Below are 23,393 nucleotides of genomic sequence, written 5' to 3'. Positions count from 1 at the left end.
CCATGCATTGACCTGGTATTGCAGTGCTTCCAGGACTGGTGCAAAAAAACAGAAGGAAAAAAAAAAAAAAAAGGGTTCTTATTGGCATGTGTGCTTAATATAGGCCATGTGTTTTACAGTCATTCTCAGTGTTGGATGCATTTAATTAATTTTGCGATTGTTTTCCATTACTGAGCACATGCTGCTGTTGGCAGCAGTTTAATGATGGACAGCATATTTAATGAGGTTTCCTTACATGTGAATGTAAAATGAGGAGCCTTTCCCCCCCGTGCTTATTGGAAATGGAAGGCATCTGTCTTCTATTCAAGTAAATACAGTGATTTGGCATATCCATTTCTGAAGCTAGCTGAAATCCCAAACTTTATACATGTGTAGGAATGAGAAGTAATGGAAAGGATTTAAATTTTTGTTTTACTTTTTACCTGGGGTATGGGCAAGGGGATTTACTGTATTTTCTTGCACACAACACAACCCAAATATAATATGCACCTTGTTTTTGAAAGGCAAAATGAAATTTTTTCCCCCCCAATGTTATGGTTGTATAGAGTAGACAGCCTAATCTTCAGCTGATTCACTGTCTGTTTCCTGCATAACTAAAGCTAAAGCCCTAGCTGCTACTGAAGACTGGTCTCTGTAAGTAGATATATGATATTGAAAATAGCTGAAGAATCTGTGCTAAAGACTCTTGAACTAAAGAGGCTGTGGAAATAGAGAGACCAAGCGCAGCTAGAAGATGGCAATATTGTCCTTAGAAAGTTGGCTTGATTGGTGGAATCTCAAGACTGTAAGACAGACGGATGGTCATTAACACCTGTAGAGTGAAGACCAATGAGCCATTAGTTGACTCCCTCAACTGCCTGAACCGTAATATCACAGTCACTGTACTGTGGAGCAAGAAACAAATCAGAGTGTTCACAACACTAGACAGAAAATCAGCTTCCCAGCTCAATTCATACACCCCAATTTTGGGCTGGAGGTTGATTTTCAGGGGAAAGGTGCTTGTTGTATGTGAGAGAATGTAATCATTTATTGGGTTAGTTTCTCCTACACTGTTATCTTTGTTTTAGAATAATTCTGTTATTAATGGCAATTAAAGGCCAATCAAACTGTTTTAAAAATAATTTTACATTATAAGTAAAACTGAATTCATGAAATGCCTACATTGCATAAACAGGTATCTGTCACACTGCCATAACTATATATTTATCTTTCTGCTTTCAACTTTTGGATTGATGATAGAACACATTGTAACGCTTGCATTATATACAACAGAAGGGAATAACAGCAATATACCATCTGTCAGAGGAATCAAACAGTATTGAAAAAAGACAGACAGGAACCAGATATCTATAAATAAATATCTGGTGTCCTGGAAGCCTTGCTTGTAGCAAGTCAGGCACGCTAGCCAGTGTTAAAGGATCTGATTTTGGACATAGCCCTACAGATGAAGCATAAGCGCCAAGTCTAGAATTAAAACATATCTGCAATCAACTGAAAGTGGTTACTATTGGGAAACAGCTATTTTACTATGTTGCATGGAGCTCATTTCAGTTTTAGGTAGCTGGATGTATTTCAGCATTTCAGGCTGTAACTTTTGTCACCTTAAGTAGTGAATGATAATTTTGACTATGCTGTTCTTGCAATGGATAATATGTAAGACTTATCCCTGGTGTAACTTCTGGCTTAATTAAAATAGTATGCAACTGCATTTGGCCCATTCTGTTATAAAAATCTGGGATGACTGCCATAAATTACTATAGCTACATGTTGGTCCTCCATGCTGTCAAAATTAAACAAAGAGCAGCATAAAAAACCATGGGAGTGAACTTTTCTCTCAAGTCCTAGTCCACATGATCATGCCTTTGCGTGAAGAACATTTCAGAAACAGCCCAGAAAACAAGATCTTGGGAAAGGAGACTAATTGCCAGCCCTGTTTATATGGAAGTAGGCCTATGTTCAAAGGGATATTTAGCCTAAGCAAGCTTCTACAGCATAACAGTTCACAAGTTCCATGAAGACTTAAAAATAAAATTAAAAAAAGAATATGATGAGAGTCCTGTGTTCTTGAACTCATAGGCTAAGTACGGACAGTCAGAAAGCCTGAGGCTGAATCGATTTGGTCTTTGCAGGTTAGCCCTCGCTGTTGCAGCTAGGGAGTGGAGGGGCGGGGTCAGTCGTGCTCTCTGGAGCAGACAGTGCAGCACAGCCCAGGCTGAAAAGCATGCTGGGATGCTGAGAGACTTTGAACTTGAAACAGGAAGGAGTCTGGTACGAAAGTTTCATAAACTGGTTTGACCCAAATCAGTTAAGTCTGATGCTGCATTCAACCAGGTTTATCTTGAACCAGTTTCAGCCATTTTGAAACTGGTTTACGTGCACTGAGCTTCTGTTCTGTTACAGGTTTAAACCAGGTTCTGATTGCTTAAACCAGATCACTTAGTGTAACTTCTGTCCCTAGCCACAGAGGCATTTGCGTTGTGGCTTCAGGCCTTTTCCAGATTTCTTTGACTTTATACGTCCTATGGAAAAAAAAGAGCAGCTTTAAAAGTTGTCCATCATCCTGTTTTAAATACTCTTTAGCGTTAGTGAAATTTTGAGTTGCCACTTTTTTCTCTGTGCAGTGAACCACCCAGGAAATCAATCAGTCAGGAGTTCAAAGACTTTTTTTCAAGAAAAAATAAATAAAAACAAACATCTAAGTCAAACTTGCTTACGAAGTACTACTCAGAAGTAACCAAGGGTACTTGACCCTTGCATACTGTAGATAAATAATTGTAAGAATTTACTCTGGCATTTATCCCAAGAATTAGCTGACTTAATTATGCATGCTTTTTTTTTTGTCAGCATGGAATATTTTTTCCATTGGCTAACCCTGGAATGATACTAATGAATTCTTCTTTCTCCTCACATCCCATTCTCTTCCATATCTTTTGTCCGCATCCTCCCTCTTTCCGTTTGTCCCATGTATGGTTTTGACTCTTCCATTCTACAGTGTGACCAAGATCAGTGCATTCAGAGCACTAAATTCGTTTTGCAGGCTGCTGCCACACCATTACTACAGAGTGAGCCCAGCATAACTAGCGAAGAACTACCTTTACCAGGGAAGACCACTGTCAGTGCTCCTTGTGCCACGCTGACCCTAGGGCAGCCGACACCACCATCCTCCATGCCAAATCTCACCTCAGAAACAGGTTTGACAGACATGCTACCATTAAAGGAGGAGCACGAAGGTCATCAGTTCCTTACTCCTGAGGAAGCACCATCACCTCCTGGTATGTTGCCAACAGGAAGCCCTATTACACACAGCCATACCATGCATGTCCTGAGCCTAGCCAGCCAAGACTCATTGCATGAGGACTCAGTACGTGGTCTTGTGAAGCTTAGCTCAGTTTGACCAACTTGTACTGACTGCAGACACCACAAAATGGTGCAATGTTCAAATGTTTACTCGAGATGAAAGACTTTACTACCACTGTAAGACTTTTTAACATGCCTATAGTAATGCAAATTTTTCCATGTAATGGAGTCTACTAAATGGACAAGTTATTTTTTCAATGGAGCTATGGTTTTTGGGTTTTATTTTGACCAGGTTGTTAATGAGTATGTTTTGATGGCAACTGCTTTTATTTTTAAATAAAAAACAGAAATGGTCAGTAATCCTACTTACTGGAAATTGGGGTCCTGCAACTTGGAATTCTGCCTGTATGACAGTCTTTGTTACAGTATAAAAGAGAAAGATTGGATGTAAGTATCATGCTCTGTGTTTTATGCTCTTGTAATACACACTTGTTAAGGCTTACCACTCCTGTGGCCAGAATGATCTGCACTTACATGTTATGCTATTAATATTTGAAATAGAAAATTACCATTCCATTTGTTAATACAAAAAAAGACTGCAGATGTGGATTTGCATGCCACGCTACAGTATGTGTTACAGTGGTGTTGGTATTAAAAGAAAGTGCTGCTTTTTTATTTGTGAGGTTCGAGTGCTGTTTCATTTAAAGACAGTGCAACGAACAAAACTAATGGACAATTTTATTTTTTCAGTTTATTAAACTTTATTATAAATTAATCAGTGGTGCCTGGAATATGGAGGGCTACTGATTTTAACATGTTACATATCATTTAACCTTCTGTTTTAAGTGTTTAGAATAAGGTATTGTGTTGTGCCATACCACGGATTTTTCCATTCCCTAATGTGATAAGATTACCTGTGGACATCCAATAAAAGGACAACTCTGTTTCTTTGGATACGTGTACAGTTATCCTTACACAGTTTCCTAGGGGGGGAAATATGTTTGGATGACAGTCTGCAAAGAGATTGTTTGCATTTGGATGCATTTGCATAATGATACAGGAGCTATGGAATCTGTTTATGGTTTATTTTAATATTATGCGTGGTTTTGCATTAGCTGTATATGTGTGACACAGTATTTCTACAGTAAATCTGTATTCAGAAACAACATTGCTAAAATTACCTTGCGCCTATAATCCTGCTCTCTTATCCAGTTAAGTGCAGGATAATAGGCTTGGGGGAAGAAAAAAAGAAATGTCTGTGAGGTGACACAAAATGAAAAGTAATGTACAGTAGCTGCCAATTGGTCATACTTGTTCATCTATTATTTAAAACCGAAAGATTTATACTACAAAACTGTGCTGTACTGTAATTTGAGTTTAGGAGAACTTAAATTTTATGGTTTAAAGAAGGTCTTCACCTCATGAATAATTGAATAGAGGGAGTCATGTGCCTAAGCTAAGAAAACCAAACTGTTGTAATTTACTGTATTTAACATGCTTTTCAGATTTTGGATTTTTATTTTCTCAGAACAAAATAAGCAGCATTTTCCAGGAAACTCAAGATATTATTTCATTGCGAATTGCTGTTATGTAAAACGATTCGTTAACAGTTCAAGCATGACTCAGTTGCATCAGTGACATAGTTGTTTACTGATATCAGGTTAAAAACTGTCATTCTTTAAGAAAAACAAATAAGCCTTTTATAAAACTGTTATCTAGGCTATTTTAAATGTCAAGGGTCTTCTTACTTTGGTGAAATTCTTGTAACTATTTTTTCTAAATGGTTATATTTCATCTAGGTGTACATATATGTAAGACATCAAGAGTTGCCTTCTAAAACCGTCAACTGGTTCCTTGACTCCACAGAAAGTTATTGCCTTCCCACTATCCTCACTGAGGATGAGCCATTAAAATATTTGTAAACTTTCTCACAGGGCTCTCAGTTCCTTTTCCTGCTCAGCCTTACAGGGTGGCTTCAAAGCCCTCCTTTAACTGATCTGTCTTTCAAGCATGTCCACTTCAAAGAGCCTTTATTCTGGTTTCTTCAGTGTCCCTTCTATATGCTGGATTCCTATGTATAGCTAGGTGCTCAGGTACAGTGTGGACCTATTGAAAAAACTTGGTAGATGGAGCCCTGAGCATCAACTAAACCAACAATCATAGCTTCAGTTTGGAGGAGGGAAGTTACTTTAACGCTGATTTTTTTTTCCTCAAGATAGCCTAAGGACATTATATGTTCAAGTCATGTTGACTTTCAATAATTTGGGCAACCAACTGCCACAGGCAACTTTGAAAATTGCAGCTTTTAATGATGTAGCACAGTCTAGTCTCCTGTTTTGGAAATGTTCCAAAATATGTGTTCTCAGTCTAGTTTACGGTTCAGTGCTTGTTACAAAACCATTACACACTTTGTCATTGTTTGTGTTCCCTTAGAGTTTAAAAACAGAAGGGAAGTTACAGCTCAAGATTCGAGTTTGGTTAAGCTGTGTTAAGAAGCAAAGCATTACAGCACCTTCTCTAATGTTATTTGGCTTTCGTTACCAGTACTTATCAGGCTTCCTTGTCATAAGGACTAAAATTTGGCTAAAATTCTAGAGAAATTATGTACATCTCTTCTTATGGCATTAAACTCGTGTGAGAGTTTTCTGTTTTCTTAGGGGCAGCTAAGTTCAAAGAACTTTTCATCTGCACAGTTATTTTATGACAGTAGTTTGCAATTTGTTCTCCACTGGAGGCTGATCTAGGACCGAGACCCTCCATATGTCATAAGGACTGCACCCCTTCAGGACTATACAGTCCCCATTTTCTCCTGCCTGGCTATCAGTCTGCTCTGTTCCTCTCTCCTTTGGAACTGGAAGGTGCCAGATCACTCCCTTGCTCCTCGCTTGCACAATTCCACTTTCTCTCACTGACCTATTTCCCATTAATGCAACAATAGGAAGGCAAGGAGGGTATAAGCCCTGGGTGCTGCCTAAAGGAGGGAGGGCATCAGAATAGAGCTTGAGGAGCACCTCACTCTCCTGTTACTCTTGTCACTGCAGCCTACACCTTCCCTGTAATGGCTCTGTCTCTGACAGCAGAGCAGAGCAGCAGGATGACACACGGTGTCCTGGGTGGTGGCAGCACATAGTGCAGGAGCAGCAGCCGGAGGTTTGCTGATGTGAGGAGAGATGTTGTCTCCTTTTTGCCACTGAATATTGGTTTTAAAGAGCTGCATTACACATGTTGGTGGCAAAAAAGGTAGTGACATCTCCCCCCACAGTAGAGAACCTCAAGTGCTCCTGCACTGTGTACTGCTGCCACCACCCCGCACACAGCTGGCCAGCTGCACCTCTGCTACTTCCCCTTATGCCAGAGACAGTCCTGCCCTTGCTCTCATCCTCTCCCTCTCCTCCTCTGCACTATCTCAGGGGACTTGAAATGATCACTGTTCTGAGTGCTCTTCCCAAGGGAGGGCATGAAGTCACCTAGTGGGAGCATCCCCATGAGCTAGATCAGGGGTTTTCAACCTTTTTTTTTAACTAGTATACATACCCCTTCTAGTGGCAGCAGTAGCCATCCAGCTAGGGGGTTGGGGAAGGGAGTGGCAGCCTGCAGAGCTGCACATGCAACCGGCCATGGGAAAGCAGTGTGTAGCAGTGGTGTGGGGTGGTGGCAGCTGCCGTGTCTGAGCTTTCCCCCCCCCCCTCCCCCCCCCGCCTCACCCCATGTCTGGCTAACTGGCCAGGCAGTTCCTGCGTGACCCTCAGCCCCTGGCCCTCACCCCCTGGCCCTGCTCCTGGGAGGAGGTGGGTGGCAGCTGCAGCTGCCACATGTGAATCCCCCATCTCATGTCTGTCCACAGAGAGGCGCCTCCTCCCTGTTGGCTGTTGTTCAAGGGCAGTGGCCTGGTGGCCAATCAGGAGGCTGAGTTGGGGTGGAAGGTGGGGAGGCGCTGCAGTGTGCTGTGTGCAGCCAGCGGTGCCCAGCACTTCCCTCCAGTGGGTAAGAGGCAAAACATGGGAACACCCCAGCGGGGACGCTACTACTGCGCCCTGAGGCGTGCTCCATCCCTGCCTGCCCGCATGCCCCCTGTGACCTTTCCAAGTACCCCAAGGGGTACACATACCTCCGATTGACATCCCCTGAGCTAGATAATAGAGAGAAAGGGCTACAGATTATCAGTCATGTGGGCCATGGGTTAAAACCGTCTGTTTTGTGAGTTTCCCAAAGCAATGCTAATTAAAGCAATACATCTCTAGCTAAATATGACTTAATATTGCATTAATTTTGAAGATGTCATTGTGCCCATGATTCGGTGCCCACTTTGGTAGAGAAACAAGTAGAATCAATATTTTGCTGTTCTACTAAAACCTCACAGTTACTGAGCTGACTGAGGATCATTGCTGCAAGCAAATCCATTTTTAAATGATTTCACAGCATTACCCATTCATGCTCAGAGAGATGTTCGGTGACAACCTTGGTATGTACTTACTGCTAAATAGTAGGCTAGGCAACATAACATCAATTGTCTATCCAAGCTAAGGCTACAGTGATACTTTTACCTGGGGGAAGGAAATATTGTGCAAGTTCTTATTCTTCTCCATCTAAAACATGATGTTCAGGCTTTCAGATTTAAATGTTTTAAATGATACCCCATACCGTTTAGATCCTTCTGTTTTGTTTAGTGCCAAATGGGAAAAATGCTCAACAATAAAACTGAAATACTGTAAATACCCATTTTAGACCCATATATCCATTCAAACTCCAGTGAGATGCCATTTGTTTGCCCTTTATTATCTTTCACGACTACATTTACAAATGATAAATTAAGTATTGCATTTTCTCATTTCCTTTTTATTTGCAGAGTGTTCTATTACTTTGATAAAATCTATTTCTTTCCCCACCCCAAATTTATGTTACGGTGACATCTCTGGGCTCTCTGACACTATTGCCTTGTGAGGACATCTACTGGAAACTGTCAGAATTGAAATAATGACGTACTTGTGTTCCTATGCTTGCAGTTTTTGATAACAGTAGACAATGACTTTAATGTCAGGATGAAAGAAATCCCTGTGGAGGGCATTCTTTTATCATCTCTTTACCCAGCAGTTACTGCTTTCTATTATATGAGCCTCTACAGCTGAAACTCACATATATGGCACCAGTAAGCAAGCTCACAATTCACCTCAAATTGCAGAGGAATTGCTCTGGAATTTTTTTTTCTCTTGGTTATATTTTATTTGCATTGTAGAGCATGACTACTAAGGATCAAAATCAGTGTGGTGTTCTCTCCTTGCCTATTGTCCTTCTATTTTTGTTCTCTTTTGTTAAACACTTGTATAGAATTTAATATTACACATATTTTGAATAGTCTTATTAAGTGGTACCTTCCAAATTGTATATATACAGCATCTAAATGAAAAGTAATGTTTGCAAAGAGGCGAATACATGTTTCATTACAAATCTCTATGGATGTGTATACATGTGTATTCCGTATGCTGGTTTATCTGGCAGAAAATACTTTTTTTCTTGGGTTTTAAATGCATTTCCCCTAGGTTGGTATACAGTACAGTACTGCATACAATGGAATTCAGCATTTCATAAATAAGATCCATTTTAAAAGGCACCTTTTTCTTGAGTTTTCTCAAATAAATATCTTTTAAATTAATTTTATATTCATAAAAATTACACCCTGTGTTATCTTTTTAATAGATGTCAAAGATGATTGATTTTTTTTGTAAATCAAGGAGTCCTTTATCAACTTGTCCAGTGCCCTTGTTAATAAGATAGATGTATTTCCATATTTAAATGGTTGCTTTATTAATTCAGCCATTAAATATGAGTGTATAAATAAAAGATGGGGGGAACAAGCAAATTGGGAGTTATGAGTTCTGAAAATAATTCCAAGGAATTACACACAGCAAAAATTATAAAGCAGATGACAGGTTTGTGGTCCTGGAAAGATCTTTCCTTCCATAAATCTGTGTTTTTACAATAGATGTACTGTACAATATTTGAACCTGTAAACAAACATCTCTCTCTTGTTCTTGACTATACGTTACCAAGTGCAGAGACAGCGCCATCTTAACCTGTAAGATTGGGCTATTAAAAACAGCACTTATTACCTGTCACTATATTTTCAAGTCTCCAAATTCAGTACTGTTTGAATGGTGATTATAGGGAATTGTCCTAACTCTGCTTCTTTTTTTGGGATGCAGGAATGAGTTAATATTGGGGAAATGCTAGATCCTAAGCGTAAACATGCTATTTGGGGCTAAAACCCTGCCTGAGTGTCAGTTCTTAAAATTAGTTGTGGCACAAGTGGATAAAGAAGGGGAATTAACAGAAACATCTTTCACATTTTACATGTTTAACACCACTTCATGTAGTTGGGCTCTGTAATATAAGTGTGCACATGCACACAAAATTATAATAAAATAGGTAGAATAAAGTCCTTGATATGTATCTATAAAACCCTCTCCCGGGAATGTCCCTTTTTAAGGTCCAGTCAATTTACAAAAATCATTTTCTCCAACAGTTTTTAACTTCCCCTCTATCCTCTGGCTGCTCCTTTAGTTTGGCTGTGATTGATAGATGGCTGACAATTCATGCACTGCTCAAGGACTAGCACCAGGCCAGTTGCATGTTACCAAATAACCCACCTGACATGAGTCCTCAAACTGTACAAAACCAAGTGCTTGTGGATTAAGGTTAGCTCCAACTCAAAACCACACAAGTTGTCAGCCAGTTCAGCCACATCATCAGATTATAGGCACAGCCTGTAGCAGACAGGAGCATGTATAATGCTACTTTCTATGTCTCTTGCTCCAGCAGTTAACAAGTGAGTAGGAAGGTATAAAGAAACAAAATGAGATCTTTCTTCTTAGGAACCTAATGCTCAGTAACCACCTGAAGAGTAGTCCCCTCTCTCTCTCCTTACTTGTTTCCATTTTGAAAATCTGCTCACTTTGTTCATTGCAAAATGGACAAATGAAAATAACCTTCATGAAATAAAAGGAAAATAAGTGAATTCCTGGGTCCTTTAAAGTCAATAGGTGGTTTGCCAATACGCCTCATATTGGTATTGAGTTCTCTATATGCTATCAGTAGCACTGGGCAGAGATGGATACCAGGGTTACCAGCTGTGAGGTAGGCTGTCAGAGTTTGTAAAAAGCAAAGAATTAAATGGAATCCTGCACATCAGGGTATGAGACTGGTATAATATTTTGGAAATGGGGTGATGTTTCTCTGGAGTCTGCCCAGTGTCTGAGCATATGGTGGGTATAAGGAGGTCCTCCTATTCAACATGCTTCATCTAAATATAAGATTTGCTGTATCAAAAACAAGTTTTTGGACTGTGCCCTATAGTGACTGTGTGCCCTATTCCCTGAATGTTTTACACTTTCTGTGAAGGCATTGTGCTACTGTGAACATTATGGGTATTTTGCATCATCACTTAAAGAAGGTCAGGTTTAACAAATGAGGTCGTCAGTTAATTTTTTGAGGTTTTTCAGCACAAACAGAAATTTTAGTTATAGGAGGCAACTATAATTTATGCAGGAACAGTGACTGATTATGCAGGAACAGGATGTTTTTTGCAGAGAGAGTGTTACTAGCTGAAGGTAAAATAAAGGAAGCTATGTGATTCCAAATTGGTACGCTCTTCTGCTCTTCACTTTGTTGTAATGCAGTGATAGATTATGATTGTTCCTCAGAATGGTTGGATAATATTGTTCCTGACAGGACGATGACAGCAAACACAATCACAGTTCTGTTTACAAAAAGCTGACTAGTTTTGTTACTGTAGGTTACTGCATGGTGTAGAAATGACCAAAACTTTTAATTGTTAATGGCATAAAATTTTCAACATGTTGACATCTGTTTTCAGTCGGCATAAAAAGGAAAACTAACATTGTCTTAGAATTCCCCTGAATTAGACACTCCAATTTTTTTCATTCTCAAACATTTGAAATGTTGCTTTTAATCAAAATATTTGTTGTCATTTGATTTTGTTTTATTATTTCTTGGCATATTGCCAACACAATATAACTTGTTATCCAGTCACATGATATATTCATCATATATCGGTGAAGCTCACCACAGGCCAACGTAGCTCAGCTGGGAGATCATTAGTTTGAATCTCTAATGGTCCCTGGTTCAATCCTGGGCTTTTGCAGGCCCTGGCTCCTCTTTGAAGGAAGAATTGGAAGTCCTCGCACAGTCACAGAACTATGATATGATTAGAATAACAGGGACTTGGTGCCATAGCTGGCATGACTGGAGCGCTGTCATGGATACAGGTATAAACTGTTCAGGAAGGACAGGCAGGGAGGAGGAGGAGGAAGAGGAATTGCTCTTTTTATGTACGATTGTTTTGAGTCTTCAGTATGAAACTGGAGACAGGCTGTTTAAAGTCTATGGCTTAGGGTCAGAGGGGAGAGTAACAAGGTAATGTCATGGTGGCTATCTACTATAGACCAGGAGACTAGGAGGATGGGGTGAATGAGGCTTTCTTCAAACAGCTAGTACAAGTTTTCTGATCACAGACCCTGGTTCTCATGGGGAACTTTGGTCACCCTGACATCTGTTGGGAGGGCAAAACAGCAGTGCACAGGCAATTCAGGAAGTTTTTAAGTGCTGGGGACAACTTCTTGGTGCAAGTGTTGGAGAGGCCAACTAGATGCCATGCTCTTCTTGACTTGCTGCTCATAAACAGGGGAAAATTGGTGGAGAATGTAGTAGTAGATGGCTACTTGGGCAGCAGCAACCATGAGATGATCTGAGTTCAGGATCCTGAAGAAAGGCAGGACAGAGAGCAGCAGAGTATGGACCCTGGACTTCAGAAAAGCAGACTTCAACTTGGTCAGGGAACTGATGGGCATGATCCCCTGGGAGGCCAGTCTGAAAGGGAAAGGAGTCCAGGACAGCTAATTGTACCTTAAAGAAACCTTATTGATGGCACAGGAATGAACCATCCCAGTGGTTGGAAGACTAATAAGTATAGCAGGAAGACTAACAAGTATGACAGAAGACCGGCTTGACTTAGCAAGGAACTCTTCAGTAAGCTGAAACACAAGCAGGAAGCTTACAAGAAGTAGAATCTTGGACAAACAACTATGGCAGAGTGTAAGAGTATTGCTTGGGCATACAAGGATGGAATCAGGAAGGCCAAAGCACAAGTGGAGTTGCAGCTAGCCAGGGATGTGAAGGGTAACAAGAATGGTTTCTACAAGTATGTCAGCAACAAGAGGAAAATCCAGGAAAGTGTGGGTCCCTTATGAATGGGGGGAGGTACCCTAGTGACACATGATGCATAAAAGGCTGAAGTATTTAATTCCTCTTTCACCTGAGTTGTCACAGTCAAGGTCAGCTCCCAGACTACTGCACCTGGCAGCAAAGTTTGGGAAGGAGGTGAGCAGCCAACAGTGGTGAAAGAACAGGCTAGGGACAGATTAGAATATCTGGACTTTGTATGAGTTCATGGGGCCAAACATGATAGACCCAAAGAAGTTGGCCAATGTGATTGCAGAGTCACGGGCCATCTGCTGGTTAACTTTGAAAACCCATAGCAATCAGGAGAGGTCCTGAATGATTGAAAAAGGACAAATATAGTGCCCATCTTTAAGAAAGGGGTGGAAGAGGATCCAGGGAACTACAGATTAGTTAGCCTCACCTCAGTCCCTAGAAAAATCATGGAGCAGGTCCTCAAGGAATCCATTTCTAAACAGTTGGAGGAGAAAGTGATTATGAACAATCAGCATGGATTCACTAAGGGCAAGGCATGTGTGATCCACCTGTTTGCCTTGTATGATGAGATGACTGGTTCTGTGGATACAGGGAGAGCAGTTGATGTGATATACCTTGACTTCAGTAAGGCTTTTGATATGGTCTTCCACAGCATTCCTACAAGTGAGGTGAGGAAGTATGGGTTGGATGAATGGACTGTAAGGTGGGTGAAAAGCTCCCTGGATCATTGGGCCAAAAGAATAGAAATCAGTAGCTCAATGTTTAGCTGGTGTCAAGTGGAGTGCCCCAAGGGTTGATCCTGGGGCTGGTTTTGTTCAGTATTTTCCTCAACAATCCTGGAGAAGGGTAGGAGTGCACCCTCAGCAAATTCGCAGATAACACCAAGCTGGCAGGCACAGTATATATGCTGCAGTGTAGGGCTAGGATTCAGAGAGCTCTAGATAAATTGGAGGATTGGGTCAAAAGAAATCTCATAAAGTTCAATAAAGACAAGTGCAAAATCCTGTTCTAAGAACAGAATGATTCCATGCACTAGTATAGAGCAGCAACTCTGCAGAAAAGGACCTGGGGGGTTGCAGTGGATCACAAGGTGAATACGAGTCAACAGTGTTCCCTTGTTGCAAAGAAGGCTAACTGCATACTGGGCTGCATTAGTAGGCTCATTACCCACAGATAGAGAGGACGTGATTATTCCCCTCTATTTGACACTGGTGAGGCCACATCTGTAGTACTGTGTTCAGTTTTATGCCCCCCCGCCTCCCACTACAGAAAGGATGTGAGCAACCTGGAGAGTCCAGCAGTGTGCAGTGAAAATAGTTAGATGGCTGTGGAACATGAGGCGAGGCTGAGGGAACTGGTTTTATTTAATCTGGAGAAGAGAAGAATGAGAGGGGATTTAATAACAGCCTTCAACTACTTGAAGTGTAGTTACAAAGAGGATGGTACTAGACTAGTCTCGGTGGTAGCAGATAACAGAACAAGGAGCAGTGGTCTCAGGTTACAGCAAGGGAAGTTTAAGTCAGATGTTAGGAACATTTTCTCATGAGATTATCATGAGAAAGCAGTGGAACAGGCTACCCAGAGAGGTTATGGAATCTCCATCCTTAGATGTTTTTAAGATGCAGCTAGATCAGGGCGGGCAATTATTTTGAGCAGAGAGCTGTTTACAGAGTTTTGGCAAGCCATTGAGGGCCACATAACAGGCAGCCCAAGGCAGATCAATACTAATTTTCTAAATTTTTTAGGGGCCCCATAGGCCAGGTAGAATGGCCTGGTGGGCCACATTTTGCCCACCCCTGAGCTAGATAAAGCTTTGGCTGGGATGATATAATTGGGGATGGTCCTGCTTTGAGCAGGGGGTTGGACTAGATGACCCTGTGAGATACCTTCCAACCCTAATAATCTATGATTCTATGATAATAACTGAAATGCACATTTTTTGTTTCAAGATTTTTAGTTTACATTTATATTACTCTTTAAAAGCATTTAAAACAGCTTTTTTAGTCATACTGAGAACTCTTCTGTTTTGTTCAAAGTGTCAAACATTTATTACAAATATAGGCAGTTGCTTTGAACAAGAAAATAAGATATAATGTTTAATTCAATACAAATTAAAGTAACAGCTGTTTTAAATAGTTTTGTACAACCTGGAATAATTTTTACAAGGCTATTTAAAACAATTGCTATTTGAATACTGAATGAAACTTTTTTTTTCAAATTGTAATTTAATTGTTATAATGACACATTTTGAATGAAAGAATGAAAAAAGTACTTGATAGCACTTAGAACAGCAGCTGTCTTTAATGGCCTGAAATAATTCTTCTAGTATAAGAGATTGGTATTAAAGACAGTAGGTGCTGTATAAAATAAAATATAAATAACAAAATAAAATAATAAAAAATATAGTATACTGTTGTGAGTTGTGATAATATGAGAAATGGTTGTCAGTTGTTATTGGCTGCCAATTTCATCTCCAAATTAGTTTTGATTATGAGTTGTCTTAACTGGAGGATCTAATTTTTGTAAGGAGTATTTTCCCACACAAGGGGCAACAATTATTAGTTTGACCTAAGGGTTGTTCTTTCCTAGGTTTCCTTTGCACTTTCTTTTCTTCAGCTAGCTGGATGCAAATTTTCAAGCATAATTATATCATCTTTCTTTGTGACACATCATGCTCCCTTGTATCAGTGAAAACTCCATGTACTGTTAGGTTAAACTTTAGACTGTACCGCTCAAGCTGACAACCATGAGAGCATTTACCAAGTTTCAATTCACTAGCAAATGTCTGCTTCTTTAGTCCAGCATTAGACATTCAAACAAGGTAGCCAACCCATCAAGATGCACATTAGCTATCATTGTCTCTGTAGGCATGTCCACACGAGGCATTTTACTACGCGGTAGACTAATTTGTATAGTAAAGTGTTATTGTCTACATGTGCACAGCATTTACTGCACAGTAAATTAGCTAGTATTATTAACCGCAGTAGCACGTATAGACACTGACAAAGAGCAAATCTGCTCCTGGTCAGCCACACCAGCAGGGTCCAACCTCCTGCCTAGAGCAGAGCCACATGACTGGGACTTAGAACCATAGAAAGTTAGGGTTGGAAGGGACCTTAGGAGGTCATATAATCCAATCCCCTGCTCAAAGCAGGACCAGCCCAACTAGATCATCCCAGCCAAGGTTTTGTCTTGTTGGGTCTTAAAAATCTCCAAGGATGGGTAACCTGTTTCGATGCTTTACTACTCTTTTTGTGAGTGAGTTTTTCCTAATATCTAACCTAAACTTGCATTGCTGCAACTTAAAACTGTTGCTCCTTGTTCTGTCATCCGTCACCACTGAGAGTAGTCTAGCTCCATCCTCTTTTGAACCCCACTTCAAGTAGTTGATGGCTGCTATTAAGTCCCCTCTCGGTCTCCTCTTCTCTAAACAAAGTAAGCCCAGTTCTCTCAGTCTTTCTTCATAAGTCATGTCCCCTAGCTTCCTCCAACCATGTGGCAGGGACACCTCTGTAGCTGGCCCAGGCTGGCCTCTAGACCCTTGGCCTGACCACTAGGGCCTGTGCCCCCAGCTGCCTGGCCCCTAGGCACTGTGCCCCTCTGCTGCAGGCACATGGCAAGCCTTGATAGCACCTGGAGTCCCTGCCTGAGCCCCCTGTCAGCACGTGCGATGGCAGTGTCCCCAACATCAGCTCAGGGCTCCGACTGGACAGAACGAGAGACCAGCGACCTTGTAGTGGTCTGTGGTGAGGTCAACATGCCGCAGCAGCTTAGCTGGGGAACTTGGGCAAACACCCACATCTATGAGGTCATGGCATCCTGGATGCCAGAGTATGTCCACGAGCAGTCTGGGCAGCAGCACTGCATCAAAATGAAGGCTCTGCAGGTTCAGTGGGTCCATTTTATGGACCACAACTGGTGGTCTGGGGCTGCCCACAGAACTATTTCCTTCATGCGGCAGTTGGACAGCATCTTGCTTGTGAGGGACCATGGGAAGGGCCAACATTTGTGCTCCAGCACAAGCAGGCTGCTGAAGCCAGCGCTGCAAGCCAATGCTGAATGAGGGCTTTCCAGAGCAGGGCCCAGCACACTCCCTGCCCTTGTTCTCAGCTGGCAACACAGGCAGCCTGGCCTGACATCTGCCTTGCCAATTCCAGCCACTCACCCCAAGCAAGGAGGCTAGGCTGAGGATGGTGTCTGTGACAAGCAGCTTCAGCTCCTCCCAGGCGGGGACCACTGCCCAGGTGACCAGGTGTCATGCTGCTGTGCCCCAGGCAGCTGGACATCCTCATCACGACCAAGTCCAGGGCTGGACTGCCAGTACTGTCTGCCATGCCTGTCTGGTAAGCCTCACACAGGGAGGAGGGCTGGGTGGGGGGGAGCTCTGCAGCCATCTATGCCCATGCTAGCTCACCATTTGCCCCCAGGCTGCACTCCTGGACCCAAAGACCCTGCAGGGGGGTATGGCCCTCCCCTCCCTGCCCTGCCCAGCTGAGCTCTGCCCCGGCCCCCAGACTTTCCCACCCCAACATGCAGGGAGGTGGGAAGCAGTTCAGAACTTGAATGGCCAGCGGCCTCCCAGCTAGGAAGCCACATGCAGAAAAACTCATTGATGGCAGTGATGATCTCTTTCTCAGCTACAAGACTAAAGGAGTCATAGCATAAGCAGAAGTATTCCTCCAGGCAGTGGTGCACATTGTGGGGAAGCATAGGCTTGCCTGGGGCACTGTCAAAGCTGAGAGCCCCAGATTCTCAGCTGGGCCTGAGGCACCATGGCAATCAGCAGCAGGGCATAGTAGGTCAGGCACCCCTCAGTGCACTCAAACAGCTCATTATGGTGCACGCAGAGGACTCAGCGGGGGCATGTTTGGGGCACAGGCTATGCACAATGGGGGTCCTGGCCTGGAACATCCCTCTGGAGAGGGCTGCTGGGGAGCAGGGGGGTGGTGGAGGGGAATAGGCAGAGGGCTTGGGCATCACCAGCTCTAGCCCAACCCCTCACCTCCCTCCCACCCTCATCCCAGGCACCACAGGTCTGGTAGCACAGGAGAAAACTGCCTGCCCTGTAGAAAAGAGGAGGAGGGGGGTTTGGTCTGGAGCTGTGCCATGCCAGCTGCTGGCAGGAGCCAGCCCTGGTTCAGCCTGGGTAGGGGGTGGCAAGCAGCCTACCTGGCCCTGCAGAGGGAATGGGATTGGCTGGCAGCCTTTGGTGGCAGGGCCCACCTGTCCAGTTTATCATGGTTCCTGAGCACCTGTGTGTACATGACCCCCAATCTGAAACTGGGTTTTGCACAGCCTCTCTGTACAGTGCATGTTATTTCTGAGATGTTGCAAACACTCACAAAGAGCCTCTATGTCCCTGTTCTGCAGGTTCAGCAGCTGAACACAAGAGGAACACCAGCTGCCAGTAAGGATGCCCCTGCAAGGACACTGCTACTGTCAGACAGTGCCCTCCGCATATAGTGCCTCTGCCAGTGGCGCACACAGACTGCACCCTCCTGCTGGACTGGTTTGTCACAGTGGCAGAGGAACAGCCTGGTGAGGCCAGGACCTGGAAAGAGAGCAAGAGAGGGACTGGGAGGACTGCATTTTCTGGAACAGGCTCCTTGTGCTCGAAGGGAGGCACATCATGCTCCTTGAGAGGATGTTTAAGGCTCAGGACCAGCAGGCCACCATGATGGCCCGGGCAGTGGAGGAAATGGAAGACTTCTGGGAGCTGGACACCATCCTGGCCCCTGGCAGCTGTCTGTGACTCAGTCCCCAGCCCTGACCTTCCTGCCCACCCCCTGACATTCACTCACAGCCCAACATCAAGCCTTGCAGTGGGCTTGGGATGAGGGCCAGTGCCCCCTGCCCCTGAGCCAGGTCCCCCAGTGTCTTGGCTCCCCACCTTGGCTGCTTCTCACCCAGCTGCTATGCAGTCCCTGAGTGGAATTGCGTGCAGGTGTGCCAGCTCCACATGTGGGCACTGCTGGCTCTGGTCCTGTGGTGGAGGAGGGGGAGCAGGCTGGACAGTGCCTGCCCTCACCCCTGGGCGAACCCTGAGCCTGCTGGCCTTACTGTGGCATCCACACCCATGGTATAGTGCCTCCAGAGGCCAGGGTGTCCACCAATAATAAAGTTTGGTGTTTGTTGCAAAACTGTCTGTAGTGTGCATGGTCTTGGGGTTGCCCTGTAGGCCTGGGGTGTATAGGCAGCAGCCCAGGCACCCTACTGTATGGGGTGGAGGAGGAGGTCCATGAGCACCTTGCTGACCTGGTGTTCTGTCTGCTACTGCCGGAGGGGAGGTCAGGGAGCATCCATGGCACACTGGCCATAAGCTCCCAGGACAGCATCCCCTACCAGGCAGTGCCTGTGCCCCTGGAACTCCCTGTTAGGCTGCACCTGTCCTCTTGGAGCCCACTGTTAGCCTGAGTCTGCCCCTTGAGCCATTTGCCAAGCTGTGCCTGCCACAGAGCCCCCTGGGCAGCTGGGCAACTGCAGCTGGAGCCTGAAGCTCCCCCTGGCTGCTGCAAGGCAGGAAGAGACCTGAATCTGCCTACTCCCATAAAGAGTAAATCTGTACCTAAGACAGCACATGTGTAGACACATTCCTGGGGAAGGCTTACTGTGCCTTATTTTACTGCACAGTCAAGCTAAATCACAATAGCATATGTAGACATGCCCTGTGTCTGCATATTTGCTCTTTTAGGACTTTGGTGTCTGGTTCCTTTTGCCACCAGTGAATTTTCATGATCTTCCTCAAGCAACTTGTGTGGAAATGTCTGAGTTTCCTAACGCTGTAACCAGAAGTGGTCCAGCTCTCATAAAGGTGATGTAACTTATCTTACTTTTGTTGCAAATGTAATGCTCGTTTTCTCCCCCTTCCTCACCCAAAAGCACAACTGGCTTTGGACAATCTGTGGTTTATTTTATCATCTAAGAGTATCTTGTGATGTGGAGATTTCTAGGTAGATTAGTGTTTGCGCTGCAGACAATGAGGACCCATCAATAGCAACGTTAAGCAGTACGTAAATTTGCAGAAGATTGGTGGGTGACTTCCCATCTTCTTGAAGCTAATACACTAACATTTTTACAAGACCTGTAAAATAGCCTGTGTGTGGGCAAAGAGGGCATAATCATCAAACAAGCTCCTGAACCAGTTCTTCAAAAGGGCTTCATTTTGAACTATGGGCAGCAAAAATACACAGTTTACCATCTATCCTAAAATATGCAAATATCCAAGTTCCTGAGGGCACAGGAATAAAAGCAAGGCATTTGTATAAAAGAAACATGGTACTAAACAAAATAGGCGCTAGAACACAGCCCTATTTTACCATATTTGAGACAGGAGAATGGTGAAAGAAACACCCATCTTATACCTCCAGGGTCCCCAATATGCATTACACAAAGACATGATTAACCAGTTAAGTAATGACCTGGCCACACGTTCATTCAATTAATGGTGTGATAAAACCAGGAATAAGTGCTGGTTCCTAGTATATCTTTAATTGAACATGTTGCCAGTGCTCCCAGCCTCCAGAGCACACTTCTATGTGCTCTGGAGATTGGGAGCATTGATCAGCTGATCATGTCTCTCCTGCACCAACGATATGGCATGATGGGACCTGATGCTCCCACAAGCACACCTCCTGCCATGCACATGTGACATCAGATCCTATTGCCCCTTCTTTTTAACATTTATGAGTGTCCCTGTTAAAAGTTTGCCATAAGACTGGCATAACGTCTGGATACGTTCTTCAGGACAACCTACTCTGGCTAATAATTTCCAAAGTCCTTCTCTGACTATTGTTCCAAGAGCCTTGGAGAGATCAATGAAGGCACTTCAAAGGTCCATCCATGTTTTACTCTTGACTTGCTTTACTTGAAATTTGCTTGGTTGTGAAAACTTAATCAGTAGTATTTCTGTAAATCCTCACTGACCATCAGTCAATCGTGTCTCGGATTTATGCTTGACAATAACAGTTTTAAATAATTCAAGTAACAATTTAAAATAAGTCACATAAGAATTTTCCCAGCAACAAGCAGGGAAATTCCTCTCTGGTTGTCACATACATATCTGCTGCCTTTTGTGTTTAAAGAGCTGGATGATGGATGAATTTCTAGACTCTTTCTGCCACATTGGTTGGAAAAGCTGTGTCAGTATCTGAGCAAAATAGTCCTCCAGTTTGGGATATCTCAAAAGAACTGCATTGGACCTCGTGCCTTATTACTAGAGAAAGACTTTACAACCTTAAGAGTCTCTGGCAATGAAGGCTCTTTAGGAAGAGAGATTCCATGATTACCCCTGCAGTCATTGGCATGTGACCTTTTTTATGGTGGATTGGTTCTTAAAATGATTAACCCATTTAAACAAGATTTGTGTTTATCAGTTAGCAAGGTAGAATTGTTGCTACTCATTACTAGAGCACAGCCGTCAGACTAAGGTCTATAGAGTATTTGTAGTGTCTCAAAACCTATTCATATCATGCTTATCAGGGGTGTTGGTTGTAGCAGTGTTGCGCTAAGGGCACAGGCAGACAGCATTCTTAGGGTAAATGTGATATCTTTTACTAGACCAACTAAATAGTTAGAAAAATTATTCTTTGCAAACTTTTGAGCACAGATACCCTTCTTCAGGCATAGGGAGAGTCTGCTGCTGTTTTGTGTAGGAGAAATGTAGGTGCCACCAAACAACGCTTCTCACAAGTTAACCCCTCTCTCTCTGGTCTCTCAGTTCTAATGCTCAAAGAGAATTTACAAAATACCTTTTCCAGATGAGCCTACAAACTTCATTTTGATAAATCTACTGGATACAAAAAATTATGGACTAAATATTTAACCGATTTTTTTTTTTTAATGAAATCATTATTTCACAAGGAGGAAGTATCTTTGTCCACCTGAAACCTGAGATTTTGTTCAAGGTAATTTGCATCATCACAGAGCCTCACAACAGAGCTCAGAGACACCTTACCAGCCAAGAAATGTCTGCCCAGAGTATTCCCTCTATTGACTCCTCTACGAAATCCTATGAAATATGAGCTTCCATTTTTACCCAGGAGAATTTTTACAATCTTTTCTCTGATGCCTGATGAAGGGTCTTTGTGCCTGCAAGCTTGCAATTAAAGAATTTTTTTTTGCAAAAATCTAGTTGGTCTAATAAAAGATATCACCTCTACTACAAGTCCTGAATTAAATATAGACATTGGATTTATGGTACATTATAACCTGCCTGGCATCCGATAAGCCCACATAACCTGTCTACATTTTACCAGCTACATTCTGTCACCAGGTCAACATTCATAAATTGCTACGGACTGGAAGGGACCTCGCAGACCTTTGGGTCCAGCCCCTCACTCTAAGCAGCAAGACAACTGGGGTCAAGTGACCCCAACGAGGTGACTGTCCAGTCTCTTCTTGAAAATTTCCAGGGTACAAGACTGCACCACCTCTGGAGGAAGTTAATTCCACAGTCTGAACACCCTGACTGATTCCCCCTCTTTGCCCCCTACCTCCCACCTATTTCACACCTATATTCTCTCATGGCCTCTGATCCTCACTGTCATGCATTTCACAGACCTACATTTTGCATATTGGTTTCTTTTACATCCGGGAGAACGCAAAACACCAGCAGAATCTCCCTATGCCTAAAAAGGGTGTTTGGGCCCTAAAGCTTGCAAAGAACAATTTTTCCAACTTTGACAAAGAAGGGGTACAAGAACACCCTAAAGTTGTCCCTAAAGAGTTTCTATATTAACCCAGAGTCATGGGAGCAAATCACTCACGACCATCTATCCTGGAGGTCATCGTGGCAAAGTGGGGGTCCCTGACTAGCCAGAGGGCATGCTGCCCACCTGTCTCACCTGCCATGAGACAGGATGGAATATAATAGAGTGTTAATTAGGCAGGAAGCTGCCCATTGTACAGCCTGAAACTATCTTCCAGGAGTTTGTGGCCATTTATTTCTAGTTTTTCCCCAGGGTGCCCTGGTGTACAGTTGGTCCCCGAGCCCCTGCTGTACGCCTCTGATATAGCAGTAAGCTGTAATCAGGTCCCCTCTGAACCTTTTTTTTAGGCTGAGAGATCCCTCAGCCTGCTCGCATATGGCTTGCCTTGCAAGTTCCTGATCAGTCGGGTGGCTCTTCTCTGGACCCTCTCAAGTTTTAGCACATCCTTGTTGAAGTGTGGCACCCAGAACCAGACACAATACTCTAGCTGTGGCTTCACCAATGTTGAGTAAAGTGGGAGAATCACTTCTTTGGATTTACTGGAGATGTGTTGATGGATGCATGCCAGAGTTTTATTGGCCCTAGCGGCTACTATGTTGCATTGCTGGCTCATATTCATTCTGGGGTCTATTGTTACCCCCAGATACCTTTCATTTGTAGTGCTTGTGAGGTTAACGATGCTCAGCCTGTAGGTGTGCTGGGGGTTCTTCCTTCCCAGATGCAGCACTTTGCACTTCTCTATGTTGAACCTTATCTGGTTCTGTTCTGCCCAACATGGCAGCCTGTCTAAGTCTGCTTGTATCTGCAGGTGTGTCTGCACAACCCCATATCTTGGTGTCATCCACGAACTTGGCCACTGGGCTTTTCACCCCCTCATCCAGGTTGTTGATGAAGATATTGAACAGCACTGGGCCAAGTACCAACCCCTGGGGTATGCTGCTGCCCACATCTCACCAGGACAACACTGATCCATTCATTTGGACTCTCTGTGTCCTACCCCGGAACCAGTTTCACACCCACTTTATCATCCTGCAGTTGAGCCCGCTATCTTCCAGTTTTCTGATCTGTGGAATACCAGGTCAAAGGCTTTCTGGAAGTTGAGGTATATGATGTCAACCGCTTTTCTCTCATCCAGGTGATGAGTCACCTGATCATAGAAAG

The 23,393-nt window shown here is 43.4% G+C and overlaps 1 protein-coding gene across 5 annotated transcripts in view; it reads left to right on the top strand.

Moving 5' to 3' along the window:
• ZDHHC14 (zinc finger DHHC-type containing 14) overlaps positions 1 to 5,225 on the top strand; it is a 171,797-nt gene extending 166,572 nt beyond the window's left edge. For 3 of the 5 annotated variants that reach the window (XM_019550036.1, XM_019550033.1, XM_019550032.1), the window contains one exon: positions 2,993 to 5,225. In XM_019550036.1, coding sequence (XP_019405581.1) covers positions 2,993 to 3,394 — 402 coding nt within the window. In that variant the 3' untranslated portion in view covers positions 3,395 to 5,225. The remainder of the gene's footprint in view (positions 1 to 2,992) is intronic. The other 2 variants (XM_019550035.1, XM_019550034.1) reach the window with 1 other exon arrangement.
• The last annotated feature ends 18,168 nt before the right edge of the window (positions 5,226 to 23,393 follow it).

The sequence above is a fragment of the Crocodylus porosus genome, unplaced genomic scaffold, assembly GCF_001723895.1.
Source record: "Crocodylus porosus isolate Cpor-Errol unplaced genomic scaffold, CroPor_comp1, whole genome shotgun sequence".
Classification (NCBI taxonomy): domain Eukaryota; kingdom Metazoa; phylum Chordata; order Crocodylia; family Crocodylidae; genus Crocodylus; species Crocodylus porosus.
Note: the sequence above shows the minus strand (reverse complement) of the source record. Positions and strands in the feature narration are given on the sequence as shown.